The sequence below is a fragment of the Drosophila kikkawai genome, chromosome 3L, assembly GCF_030179895.1.
Source record: "Drosophila kikkawai strain 14028-0561.14 chromosome 3L, DkikHiC1v2, whole genome shotgun sequence".
Classification (NCBI taxonomy): domain Eukaryota; kingdom Metazoa; phylum Arthropoda; class Insecta; order Diptera; family Drosophilidae; genus Drosophila; species Drosophila kikkawai.
Genome location: NC_091730.1, coordinates 24,527,221 through 24,540,661, shown reverse-complemented (window position 1 = coordinate 24,540,661; position 13,441 = coordinate 24,527,221). Strand labels below are relative to the sequence as shown.

Here is a 13,441-nt window from a genome sequence, read left to right as displayed (position 1 = left end):
AATTTTCCACTGCAAAAAACCCGCATACGCCATGTTGGCCATGTCTCAGCAGTCCCACTTGACGTATGTGTACTATGTTCTCCTTTGCGACACAACCACGGGCCCGAACACTAACTCGCACACGAACCCGTTCTCAAGTTCAGGAAATAACTATGCACAATATACATATACTGGAAATACTCGAATAAATTGCATTAACACGCCACCAGGTGATTTCTTCTAGATCGAACGCGAATAACACTTAATTGACATTGCCCGGGGCCTTTTTATGCAGCTGTCCGCTGGCCATTCTGTCGTTCAGGTGAAAAGCCAAGATGGAGGCTGCATTGAAAAAATACTTGACTTACGAGCTGAATGTAAGACCGAAGATCACTTGATCTTGGTAAGTATATGGCGACGGCTATGAAGGCTATTTCAGCGAACAGATTGGTTGTGGGCGAAACAAAATTGGAGGGCGTTTACGAATATTCTAGGGAAATCTAGAAAGAATTTCGTTCTTAGAATTTATGTTCTTCACTTATAACTAAAATATTTTAGTTAATATTAATAAATTGGAAATTAAATAAATGGTTATATTGTAATGAAGAGAGCTAGTTTCCGTTAAAGAGTTATAGTATAAAAACGTATAATGCGAATATTTATTTATTTATTTATTTATTTAGAAAATAGCTAATGACGGCCCTGAAAAGCTGTACCCTTACCTCTGACCGAAGAAGGGAGTGTTTCTTAAAGATTTAATCCGACTCACATCAGGTGGGCAGAGGTAAGTATAGGTGAAAGACATCTCAACATGTAACATGTGGTAATACTCATTATACAAAAAACATTAAACACGAAAAGACTTATGCATTTCAAAATTTGTCCTACAGATATACAGGTTTAGTATCGTTCGTGTTCTCTGTTAATGTATGTAGTAGTTTAATAGTAATTATCTAGTGTATGAATTAGTAATGGGGACTACTGACTGTCTCCAAAGCATTATTAATTATTATTTACTATTAAGAAATAGCAAATATCTGTCATTGTAAAACTGTATCCTTACCTCTGACCGGATAAAGGGTGTTTTTGTATTTTTTTATTCTAAGTATTATTACTTCATTAGTTTTAACAGTATTTTGTGGGAATTAATTCAAATTCACAATATTTATTGAACTAATTAAGTTAATTTAAGTTAATAAAGGTATTATACTAACCTCTCAAAGGTTTAATTCAATTAATTTGCTTCATTTTCATGAATATAATTATGTACTTTAGCTACTAACATTTATGTATGGGAGTTCATGCGATATTACCTTTTCAACTATAGTATTATAAGTGCGTTTGTTGCTTTAATAGAAATTAATAATAATAATAATAATGATGGCGTGGGGAAAATGATCAAAACCCACCCAAGTTAATCTCCCATAAAAGTTTTTAAAAAATCTTAAGTTAAATTGATCACCTGAAACTGCTTATACCAATTGAAATCTTTTATACACCTTTTAAAAACATATTTGCTGAAACTCTTCCCCTCTGCCAAGTGCATCGCTTGTTTTCCTAGCAAATATTGGCAGTTTCCTGTTGGTTCGTACCCGCGATTCGTCACAGGCTGTTTTGGAATCTGTGCCTGCCAGTTGTCGCCAGCGGTTCATATCCGCAAACATGCTCCGTTTTGCTGCTCTTTTTGCACCGTTTTTCGCGTTTCGTCTTTCGAATTACGGGTTTGGCTCCGGTGGCCACCTTTGGATGGCTTATTGAATAACAGGCGGCGGAGCAGCCGCTGGTAGGTTGCTCGGCATGCGGCCCTTAAGCCGCCTGCATCTCCTCATCTCCGCCTGCTTTACATAACGGAGACCTGGCGGTGCAAAAAGTAAAAATACTCGCAAAACAAAACAGTTAACAGTGGCTTCGGCGGCTTGCCATTAATTAAGAAACCGATGATGATGATGGTCGACAGGGAGTGCAGTTAAATTTAACCGCCGTGAGTCACCGAGCCAAGGGACCGTCCTCTCCTGCTGGAACCCTCCACCGCAGTCCAGTTTTCCCGAGGTTTAATAACCTCCCCGTGTCTTAGCCACGTTAACAAGAATTTTATGCGACGTCCGCGACGGGCATACAAATCGGTCGAAGCTTCCAGCCCGATCCCGATTAGTATGCATCCGGCGGCCTCACCTCCGAGCGATTGGGATTCTCTGCGGGTCCCCAGGTGAAAATAAAAAGCAACTAAAGACAGTAAACGTGCGGGAACACACGGTTTGGGCAAAAGAATAACAAAAACAGTTACGAAATCGAGATTTCCGACAATAGTTTTTGAGCAGAATCAAACCGCAGATGATCAGACAAGACAGACTCGCAAATTCAGGGTCAGTGGCAGAAAAGATTGATGGGCAGTCGCATTTGATTTATGTCTAAGCCGATGACTAACTAGCGGAGCAACCAAGCCCAGAGGTGCAGCAGCGCAGAGGTCTCGAATCTGGTCTGCGCCTCACCTGCGCCTGCGCCTGTAAATGCTAATTGGGGCTTTCTTCGCGCGGCGAGAGATGGAGACGCCTGCGCAGCGCGCACCTCTTGGCATTTCGAAATGCGATCCACAGGGCTCGCGCTCCCCTCGAAAGCTCCGTGGCCGGCGCCGGCGCAGCCGTGGTGGGCTGCCGCGTCCCATGGTGGGTAGCCCGGAACTCACCACTCCGGCTCGGCCGGCCAAGACACCTCGGCTTAATAAATAGAACCCGCTGTTGGTGGCCAACACCTAGTGTAAGCGTGGCTGTGTATTGGAAGAGTGGCTCCGTTCACTCCAGCACTGCATCGACCAACCATTCCCACCCAGAGTCTGGGCAAACGTCAGTAGAGTTTCTCCCCGTTTCCGTATGTGTTGCTAACCCTTCGCCTCGTTTCCGATCCAGAGAGCTCCAGAGAGACAATCATGGCGCGTTGGTGGCCAATTTTGGGCCTTGTGTGCCTGTGCCTGGCAGCGGGTGAGTACCGTTGTTAGCACCTACACTTAGCATTAAGTAGCCGCCGCGTTGACCTTTGGAGCCGCTTTCTGCAAGGTTGCTGCCGCACAATTGAATCGAGGAAAAACCGAAGTGAGCACTTCACTTGCTGGCCAAGGCGAATAAACTTGAAAAATAAGTGCCAGCAGAGTGCGGAGCCAAGTAATTAGCGGCATGCAATCCATCAAACCTATCCTTCGGCCAGCCGATGATATAACCGAGCGCAGAAGGACAGGCAAAAGTGTGGCATGAGGACGAAACCGGGTTGGCCACAAAGTGGAATTAGCATAGGAAAACGGCCTGCCGTCGCGACGGTTCCGTTTTGAATACCCAGCCGACGATCGCCGACGTTGTTTATGCAATATCATTTTAATGTTAAACCGAAAACGGGTTTCTAGTCCGGCAATGCACAAACCCGTTCCAGCAGACACCTTACATGACGACCCGATCCGATCCGATCCGATATATTCCGCCAGCATTCCCCAGCATTCGCCAGATACCCGAATCCGAATCCGAACCCGTCCGCGCCTATAAATGGGATCTGGCGCTTTCGTTTGCCCTTTCGATTTCATCCGAACGAGATGAAGCTGTCTTCGCCAGTTATGAACAAAAATGAGAGTTGTTTTGGTCGGCTAGAAGTGGTACTCGGTACTCGAATTGCCACACAAAACGGCTAAAACCGAAAACCGGTCGAAAGTCGTTCGTGTCGGCAGTAAATTAGCCATTAGCCCGTGAGGTGCGACCAATTACCATGGTTTAATCAGCGATTAGCTTGCTGAGTAGTGGCAGTTTATTGCACAATTAAGGATTAGCCGGAGACATCAATGAAGTCCGCCGACATTGCACAAAATAATCGGAATCCAATAGTCTACAGATAAAATAAAATTGAATAAGGAAGGCTAAAATATTTTATTGGTTATTAATATGTGAAAATGCAAATGAGAAGAGAACATGGTTGCACATTTTATACCATTTTAAATAGCATTAAAAAAAACCTAATTCCCAATTAGAAGAAGATTATACAACTGTTGATTGAAATGGTATATATTATTGAGGTATAATCACGATTTTAAAAACGGAAATCAATATAAATTTAAATAGATTCATCTGTAGATAGATACATTGTGAATAGCTTTTCAAAACATTTGCTCTAAAGTTTCTTAATCAACAAAATTGTCATTACAATTACAAATATTCCGAGTGGCTTTAAATTTAATAAGGAACAACCCTTAATCAACCAATTCCTTCAATTGCAGCACATGGCCAAGACAAGCTGGAAGGCGTTGACGTAGAGGAGGTGTGCGCCGACCGTCCCGCGGACGAGTACTTCCGCCTGGATACCGAGGGTGACTGCCGCGAAGTGTACAGGTAAGCCGCTCTCCAGCACGTAGCTCTCTGTCCGATCGCCCGGCCTAGGAGGCCAAGTCCAGGAGGCGCCTTTGCCCATGCCTGGCATCCAAACACAACTCCTACAAACCTATTCTTGCACCTTCTTGTATCGGTATCGAAAGGTGCGACAGTGCCGGCGAAGATGGCCGATGGCGTCTGGCATCGATTCGCTGCGCCGGCGGCCTGGCGTTCGATGTCTTGCGCCAACTTTGCGATTGGAAGTCGAATGTGAAGACTTGCGATGTGCTCGAGAGTAAGTGACCGCCACCCAATTCACTCCGCTGCGGATGCGCGGCTCCAGATACTTCCCGAGAGCCACGGTCCTAAGCTACTACCCCTCTATCCCCCTATCCTACTCTCCGCTCTGCCTGTCTATCTGTCTCTCACCTCTGTGTGCCTCTGTCTCTCTGTCTCTCTCTCTGTGTGTCACTAAACCCGGGGAGTCCCCGAAAATCGATCGAGTCATTGCATAAACACGAGTCCCGAGCCCCCGAGTCCCTTGAATCGGCGCCAAAGTTCTCCTAGCTAGCGAATCCGAATTAGAACATGACCTTTATTTTGTAGATGTACCAAGTCTGGTTTGAAAGAAATTCAGTGTCCCTCGGGTCTGGCCTTCGACGTGCTCAAGCAGACCTGCGACTGGAAGGCCAAGGTGACCAATTGCGATGAGAAAGAGAGTAAGTGTGCCGACAACTAGCCAGAGCAACCCACCACCAACCAAGCCAAACAACCAACACCTGTACATATATGTAGTAGTCAGCAATGTTAGACTTCCGGAACTTTGGTAGATCCAAAAAGAAAAAAATAAAGAATAAAGAAATCCTAACCCCACCCAGCTCGAAACTAACCCCGCCTATTGTCACCCATCACACTCATGTAAATACTTCTCATTTCAAAATTTAGACATTTGTTGTCACTAACCCGGCTTTTAGGACTCCTAAGAGGCACCCCCACTAACCGACTGTTTCTCCCCAACTCCCGCAGAGCCCCGCAAGGCCAAGCCCATCCTGAAGACGGATGAGCCCATCTGCCCCGAGGGCAAGCTCTCCTGCGGTGACGGCGAGTGCCTGGACAAGGAGCTCTTCTGCAACGGCAAGTCCGACTGCAAGGACGAGTCCGACGAGAACGCATGCTGTAAGTACAACTCTTGCTTGGGCTTTCTTTTAAAAATGTTTTTGAGAATTGAAACAAAATAAGAGAGCACTCTGACGTACTTTAAGCATTCCTCCCAGAGACTAATCTCTCAAGTTTCCTCCATCCACAGCCGTCGACGAGGATCCCAACCGCGCCCCTGAGTGCGATCCCACCCAGTGCGCCCTGCCCGACTGCTTCTGCTCGGCGGACGGAACCCGCATTCCCGGCGGAATCGAGCCACAGCAGGTGCCCCAGATGATCACGATCACATTCAACGGCGCCGTCAACGTGGACAACATCGATCTGTACGAGGACCTGTTCAACGGCCAGCGCCAGAACCCCAACGGCTGCTCCATCAAGGGCACCTTCTTCGTGTCTCACAAGTACACCAACTACTCGGCCGTGCAGGATCTGCACCGTCGCGGCCACGAGATCTCCGTGTTCTCGCTGACGCACAAGGACGACCCCAACTACTGGTCGGGTGGCAGCTACGACGACTGGCTGGCCGAGATGGCCGGCTCCCGCCTGATCGTGGAGCGCTTCGCCAACATCACCGACGGTTCCATCATCGGCATGCGTGCCCCCTACCTGCGCGTGGGCGGCAACAAGCAGTTCGAGATGATGGCCGACCAGTTCTTCGTGTATGACGCCTCCATCACGGCCTCCCTGGGACGCGTCCCAATCTGGCCCTACACGCTCTACTTCCGCATGCCACACAAGTGCAACGGCAACGCCCACAACTGCCCGTCGCGTAGCCACCCCGTCTGGGAGATGGTGATGAACGAGCTGGATCGTCGTGACGACCCCACCTTCGACGAGTCCCTGCCCGGTTGCCACATGGTCGACTCCTGCTCCAACGTGGCCACCGGCGAGCAGTTCGCCCGCCTTCTGCGCCACAACTTCAACCGTCACTACAACAGCAACAGGGCGCCTTTGGGTCTGCACTTCCACGCCTCGTGGCTGAAGTCCAAGAAGGAGTACCGCGATGAGCTGGTCAAGTTCATTGAGGAGATGCTGGGCCGCAACGACGTGTTCTTCGTGACCAACCTGCAGGTGATCCAGTGGATGCAGAACCCCACCGAGCTGAACTCGCTGCGCGACTTCCAGGAGTGGAAGGAGAAGTGCGACGTCAAGGGACAGCCCTACTGCTCCCTGCCCAACGCGTGTCCCCTGACCACTAGGGAACTGCCCGGGGAGACCCTCCGTCTGTTCACGTGCATGGAGTGCCCGAACAACTACCCCTGGATCCTGGATCCCACCGGCGACGGCTTCTCCGTCTAAGGCCCACTCTTCTATCTTCCCCCATTCCTGAAATCCAAAATTCCCAAACAGGAGAACAACTCACAGTAGTTCCACCGAGAGTCTGATAACCTAAAGCAAGAAAGTCCCTACAAACTGTACCAGCGAGCCTACGTTGAACTGTCTACAAAATACTCAAATTGTTCAAATCTTGTGATTGTGTGATCCTAACCAGTTTCTCTGTCCGCTATTATTTATGTACACTTTATTTTCCGACTCCCACATCTCCCTGTCCTGCCTTCCACTTTCCATCTATCTATGTATCTGTATCTCCTTTTACGTATCTGTATCTGCATCTGTCTCTATGTCTTGCTTCTCTTTTCCTTCTTTTCCATTTATGTTGACGATAAAGTGATTTGTTTTAATTTACTTCGCTGCTTCTTTGACCAGTTCAAAGACAATTTTCACAATCCAACAAAACCAAGCGCCAAAAATCGCAGCAGCAAAATATCTTCGTAATTGTATAAGTATTTTTTATAAGAAAAATATAAAAAATATATATAAAAAAAATAATTATGAATGTGAATTTTAATGTCAGGTTTAAAGGAATTTGAACAGTTGAGAGGAAATCTGAATCAATATGGTGCAATCATAAATAGTAGCAAGTATTAGCAAATAAAAAATAAATAGTCCCAAGTGTTGCTGTGCTACTTTGTTCATTTTATTCTCGCACATGCAATCTGCACTCGCTAATTACTGGAAACTACGTTCTCATTATTACTTAATTATTACATTAGCGATTTGTTTGCAAATATAAATTTCATAAATGAACGAATCTCACAAAGTTAGTCGTGATTCCATGCGAAACATGTATAATTTATCGACTCGAACACTCGTTAAAAGTGAAAGTCTTACCAAGTGTGTTGACTAACTGCAAGCTGACATTTACCCAATTATTATTTGCAAATAAATCGCGCGCATAAACGTAACATTTGCAGTGGACGATATTGAACGCAGATCAGAGCCGATTATAGCCAGAGACGCACTTGCTGATCCCAACTGGTGGAGGCTAGACACATGCCATTGGGGCAGAGGCTGATGCAAGTGATGCGGTTCTCGTGCCCAGACAGGGTGCCTAGAGCGACAATGTAAATGGGGGAGAAGCCAAAAAATCGATATAAGTCAAGTGCCAGTCTGAGCATTAGTCCCCACTCTCCCATACCCATACCCATACCCCGCAATGGTCAACGATACCCACCCGTGTGCCGCTGCTTCATTGTATCCCACGAATGCACATTGCCCTCAATGCCGGCGCACATGAGGTAGCGCCCGCTGGTCGATAGAGCTAATGGGCACACAAAATCAGATTAAAGCCTCTCAAAAGTCAAGGCGACCCAGAGCGCCGGTCAAGACGGAACCCACCGCACGAAGTGAAGCCCGTGTTCTTCTGGGGCGGCTCGTACAGTCCGATTTGCTGGTCCGCCCGCAGGTCGTACATGCGCGCCGTCTGATCCTCCGAGCAGGAGGCGAAACCGAAGCCACTGGGATGGTACTGAAATTGAATAATATAGAAGAGGGAAAAGGAAATATATAAGCAGACGGTTTAACTTATTCCAAGGAGGTAGTAATGTCCAAATACTCAAAATTTGGAACTTTAAATTCATTACATCTTTCGCATATGGTTTCAAATCGAAACCACCAGAAGCATAGACTTTCTGATTGTGAGGCTTTACAGGATTTACAATGATTTTTGTATGATATCTGTTTGAATTATCCTAATTATAGAGAATAGGTGCAAAAAAAGTCAGTAAGTACTCACGCAGACAGAGGATACATCCATGTCGTGGCCAAAGAACATCTGCTTGTGGCCCTGTTCGCGTACATCCCACAGCTTGGCAGTTTTATCCACAGAGCCGGTGATATAAGTCTTCATATCAGGCGACAGGGATAACCCAGCAATGTCACCAGCATGTCCATTGAAATCCATCGTCTTGACACCCTTCTCCAGGTCCCAATGGCAGCTGTACAGACGGAAAGGTTTTCGATAAAGATATGTCTAAACCAACTACGAAATACCCACATTTTCATGTCGCCCGAGCCGGTGATCAGATGTCCATCGTCCAGAAAACGGCAAGAGCTGAGGAAACCCTCGTAGCCCATCAGCTCCTTGACCATCTTGGCCACTCCGGAGGCGTCTCGGTTGTTGACGTCGTACACGGTGCACTGGTTGTCCATTCCTCCGCAGGCCACAAAGTTGCCCGACGGCGAGAAGGCTACCGTCATCACCCAGGCGGATCTCAAGGGGATGATCTGCACCTTGTTGGCGGTCCATGTGTCCCAGATGATCAGCTTGCCATCCAGGGATCCAGTGACGCAGTGGCGCGAGTCCCCGGCGAAGTGCACGGAGTTCACCTTGTTGATGTGCCCCTTGAGAATTTTCTTCGACGAAAAGCGGATCTTGGGCACATCGCCCATATCACCGCATTTGTCGGTTATCGAGCAATCCGCTTTGGACTTTTGGTCCTCCTAAGAAATAAACAAATAAGCGGTGTAGGTGTACTTATCAAGGATATATTATAGGGACCTGTACTGTATGATTTATAAAGTTTACCGATTCGGTTAATTTGCCATTAAAGGTAACATACAATGAGTTTTATTATAACTATTTTTTAACTTACCATACAATTTATTTCAATAACTTATATTTATACTCTTTAACATGGTAAGAGAGACTTGTTAGACTTCATAAGGCGTACACCACCAGTCGATGCGATCTAGTAAAGATTGTCTTTACGTCTTTTTTTTCAACCCAGCTACCATATACTTACATATGTACGTATATATAAATCTTTTTTTTATTATTATTATTTAGAAGCCTTAGTAAATAATAAGAAGTCTATCATACATTTCAAATAAAACTATCCTTTAAATACTACCACTGATATATATTTTAAATAAAACTATGCTTTAAATATTTTATATTATATTTGTTGTGTTACGATAAAGATATGTTACGTTTTAAAAATTATTTAAAAATATTATTAAATTATAGAATATTCCAAATAATAATCCCATTAAAATCTACGAAGCGTCTTTACTAAAAAAATAATTAATTTCTATCTATCTATAGTTTATAATTTCATCTTTATAGTAATTTTATTATTCCTTTTAATGTACTCTTAAAGATAGATTTATATTCACTCATTCCGTTATTATCTTTAGCATATGTGTACTTATTTAATTATGTTTTCCTTCTGGGTTAAATTATGTAATTCAAGTTTCAGGGGACACTATCCTCGTTTTTGCTTAATCGTAGTTGTCAGTTTCGTTAACCTTGAACTTTTGTATCATTCCATTGATCTCGTCGTAGAGCTTTTGTGTTTCAGCATCAATTTTCGGCATGATTGAGCATTAATTAGTGGACCGCAGCAATATTTGCAAGGGTAATACAATGTATCGTTATAAACAGCACCGCGCCGCACAATAAACTGAGTTCTGAGCAATTTGTTTCGCTTGCATGTTATGATGTTTTCCTTTTCCCGTTGGTAATGCAATTAACTAATTGGATTACCTGTTAAATTCGAATATGTACAAAAGCGAATTTTGGGCGCCAAAGTCTCGGGATGAAATGGCGTTAGGACATTCCCGAAAGGCAGGAATGGCCGGAGTGCGGTCACACTGCGCTCACAGCTGTTCGGTCACCTCATTTTTGTTTTTTGCTTTTATTTATAACAATTCGTTAAATGAACCACTAAATAGACCGAAGGCAGCTGCAGCAGCATGGACGCGAAGTAGGAGACACCATGGAGACGCTGCCATGTGCCATCCAGCTGCAGGAGCCCCAGCAGCCGCCACCGCATCCGCATCCGCAGCTCGTGAATCTCAGCATGGAGGCGAGCCTGGGCGAGAATGTGGTCAGCATTCCCAAGGAGCTGATCCTAATCTCGCTGGTCTCCCAGGAGCAGTCGCTCTACAATCCCAAGCACCCCAACTATCGGAGCACCAAGGTCAAGGACGAGAAGTGGCTGGAGATCGGCAGCAATGTGGGCTGGTCTGGTGAGTGGACGGCACGGTTTCTCCTTCATAGATGACCCCCAATGCTCCACCCTTAGATGTGCAGTGCAAGTCCAAGTGGAAGGCCATGCGGGACCAGTACTGCCGGGAGCTGAAGCGCGCCAAGGTCTGTGCAAAGGCGGTAAAGTGGAAGTACTTCAAGGAGCTGGACTTTCTGCGTCCCTATGCGCTCGCAAGGAAGTAAGTGGAAGCCAGGATGGCAACCCAAAGCACTAACTTACGCTTATACTCCCAGTTACAGGGGAAGATCTGGACAGAATTCCGCTGGTATTGCCTCCACGGTGACGCCCATTTCGCTGCCCCTCGGCAATTCCTTCAGCAGCAACAGCAGCAGCCAGAACTTGAACCTCTCCGGCAGCATCAAGATAGAGGATGGCGGCGCCACCACGCTGCTAGATAACTGCAGCTTTAGCAGCTCGGCCAGTGCGGTGGACAAGAAACCGGCAGCCACCTTCATGACCAGCCATATGGGCGGAGTTATGCAGCAGTCGCAGTCGGAGAGCAACTGGAACTATTTGACCGACGCCGGAGGTGGTGCAGCGCCCTCCATCATCGTTCAGTGTGGAACGGCAAACACCACCACTGTGGTGGACACTCTGTACAACGAGTTTGTGAATGCCGTTAATCAGTCAGGATCAGGGGCCACAGCAACGGCTTCCACTGCATCCGCCACAGCTCACGCAGCCGCGCACAATCAGACGGGAACGAATGCCGAAGAGGAGGACGACGATCCCATACACACGTTCCTTAACATGGAGAGCTACTTTGAGAAGGAGCTGATCACGCTGATCCAGCAGGAGGACATGATCTACAACTACGGCAATGAGAACTATCGCAATGCCAAGCTGAAGATGGAGGTGTGGGAGGAGATCGCGCGGAAGCTAAAGAAGTCGGGTGAGAGGCAGTCGAGTAATCGATATATCTTCTAGTATTCATCCTCCGGCATTCATTCTAGTGCGGCAGTGTCGGCTGAAGTGGAAGGCTTTGAGGGACCAATATGCACGCGAGCATAAGCGATTAAGAACACTGATGCACATGGACGCCACATCGCGGTGGAAGCACTACGACTCTCTCGGCTTCCTGCAAAAGTACATACAACAAAAGACGCTGTAAGAATATTGAAAACTAATTCAAACTTGAAGATAGATCGATATTATATTCAGCAATTTAATTATTTTCAGGGAGAACGACCCTCAACTGGGTATGCTGCTGCCCAAACATGACCCGACGAGAGAGCTTGAGGAGCACATGGCCCAGTCCCACTCGCCACCCGCGCAACAGCAGAGCACCTTGGAGTCTTCGTCGAGTTCCCAGCTCAGTATGCCCGCCCTGCCCCACCTAACGGGGCCGCACAAGGCCGAGTTGGCCAACTCAATGCCAGAACAACAGCAGGAGGAGCAACAGCAGGCCAGTGAGCTGTGCGTAGCCACTTACGACGATATGGACATTGAGAATTACATCAATGGGGGCGAGGCTCACCATGATGATGAGGAAGAGGATGACGAAGATGAAGAAATGGAGGGTACCACGGCAGCGGAACAAAGTCAACAGCAGCAAGAGCAGCATGTGGTGGGCTACGATCATGATGAAGGTCCTGTTTACATGGAAGTTCAGCGTGTGAGCAGTTCCATAGCCAAGCATGATCAGCTCAGCGACGGTGCCTCAAATATGGAGCACCAGCAGCAGCCATCTTCTGGGGAGTTCCAGCAAAAGCTGGAGATTCAGACGCCCACTACTCCACGATACCAGAATGCTGCCAACACTCCCAGCTCGGCTTCCACTTCTCGCTACCACTCAGCGCCCATCACTCCGAACAAGCCCAGCCATGCGGAGTTTCCAACCGCCAACGGCCACAATCCTGGTGAGGATGATGAGATTGGTGCCTTTTTCAAGGCAGTGGCCATGAAGATTCGGAATGCCCAGTTGGAGCCGGTTGCTTTTACCGATCTGCAAATAGATATTCTGCGAGTCATCAATGAGGCACTCAGGAATCACTAGCACTGCTACCAGCAGTAGGGAGACCCTCTGTCGCTATTTGCAAACATCAATGGTTTCAGGGCGTTTCATTTTAGCTTGTAAGTGTTATTTCGAAAGTGTTTTCTTTTAATTTGTAATTGAGTTGATTTTTTTGTAAAGATCTTTTAATTTTGTAAACCTTTAAACGCGAAAATCGATTGGCTGAGCTGCTCAAAGGCTAAACTTATTAAGCTGTTAATTGTACATAGACCAAAATCCAATAAAAAAAAAAAATGAACGAAAGAGTGTTTATTAGCTTAGAATGATGTCGGTACTCACACCCTGGAAGGAACTAAAAATTCATACTTTTATATAAATAAATATATAATATTGTACCAAAATCGTACAAGAAACGAACCAGAAATTACTTTTTTAACACAATAAAGTTGGAATTTTGAATTTTTTTATGGGATAGATGCAGAATCCAGTGGTTTGGATTATTTGTTTTTCATGTACAGACCACTAATAAGGAATGGCAGAAAATATCGACACTGTATCGAAATTTTAATCTAAATTCGATAGATAAATCGATTTTTTACGTTGCGCTATATGTGATGTTCTGTTTGATATATGGAACCAATATAATAATAAAAATATAAATAACATACATTACATTA

The 13,441-nt window shown here is 46.0% G+C and overlaps 3 protein-coding genes across 4 annotated transcripts; 2 read left to right on the top strand and 1 right to left on the bottom strand.

Annotated features, from left to right (window-relative positions):
• The first annotated feature begins 2,744 nt into the window (after nt 1-2,744).
• On the top strand, nt 2,745-7,256 carry verm (LDLa and CE4_CDA_like_1 domain-containing protein vermiform). 2 transcript variants are annotated; one of them, XM_017179016.3, is made up of 6 exons: nt 2,745-2,819; nt 2,883-2,954; nt 4,229-4,340; nt 4,484-4,614; nt 5,346-5,495; nt 5,626-7,256. In XM_017179016.3, the coding sequence occupies exons 2-6, from the start codon at nt 2,903-2,905 to the stop codon at nt 6,774-6,776; spliced, it is 1,596 nt and encodes a 531-aa protein (XP_017034505.1). In that variant the 5' UTR covers nt 2,745-2,819; nt 2,883-2,902; the 3' UTR covers nt 6,777-7,256. The 2 variants fall into 2 exon arrangements, with proteins under 2 accessions (XP_017034505.1, XP_017034506.1); XM_017179017.3 differs by lacking the exon at nt 4,484-4,614 and adding an exon at nt 4,926-5,038 and having other exon boundaries at nt 5,626-7,255.
• Nucleotides 7,257-7,433: 177 nt separating this feature from the next.
• On the bottom strand, nt 7,434-10,238 carry Gbeta76C (guanine nucleotide-binding protein subunit beta-2). The gene is made up of 6 exons (XM_017179018.3): nt 10,068-10,238; nt 8,815-9,260; nt 8,554-8,755; nt 8,157-8,286; nt 7,993-8,079; nt 7,434-7,869 (listed from the first exon to the last, which is right to left on the bottom strand). The coding sequence occupies exons 1-6, from the start codon at nt 10,134-10,136 to the stop codon at nt 7,763-7,765; spliced, it is 1,041 nt and encodes a 346-aa protein (XP_017034507.1). The 5' UTR covers nt 10,137-10,238; the 3' UTR covers nt 7,434-7,762.
• A 173-nt stretch (nt 10,239-10,411) lies between these two features.
• LOC108083295 (uncharacterized) lies at nt 10,412-13,068 on the top strand. Its single transcript, XM_017179032.3, has 5 exons — nt 10,412-10,790; nt 10,847-10,988; nt 11,044-11,702; nt 11,764-11,917; nt 11,990-13,068. Exons 1-5 carry the CDS (start codon nt 10,538-10,540, stop codon nt 12,804-12,806), a joined length of 2,025 nt encoding a protein of 674 aa, XP_017034521.1. The 5' UTR covers nt 10,412-10,537; the 3' UTR covers nt 12,807-13,068.
• Nucleotides 13,069-13,441: the final 373 nt, after the last annotated feature.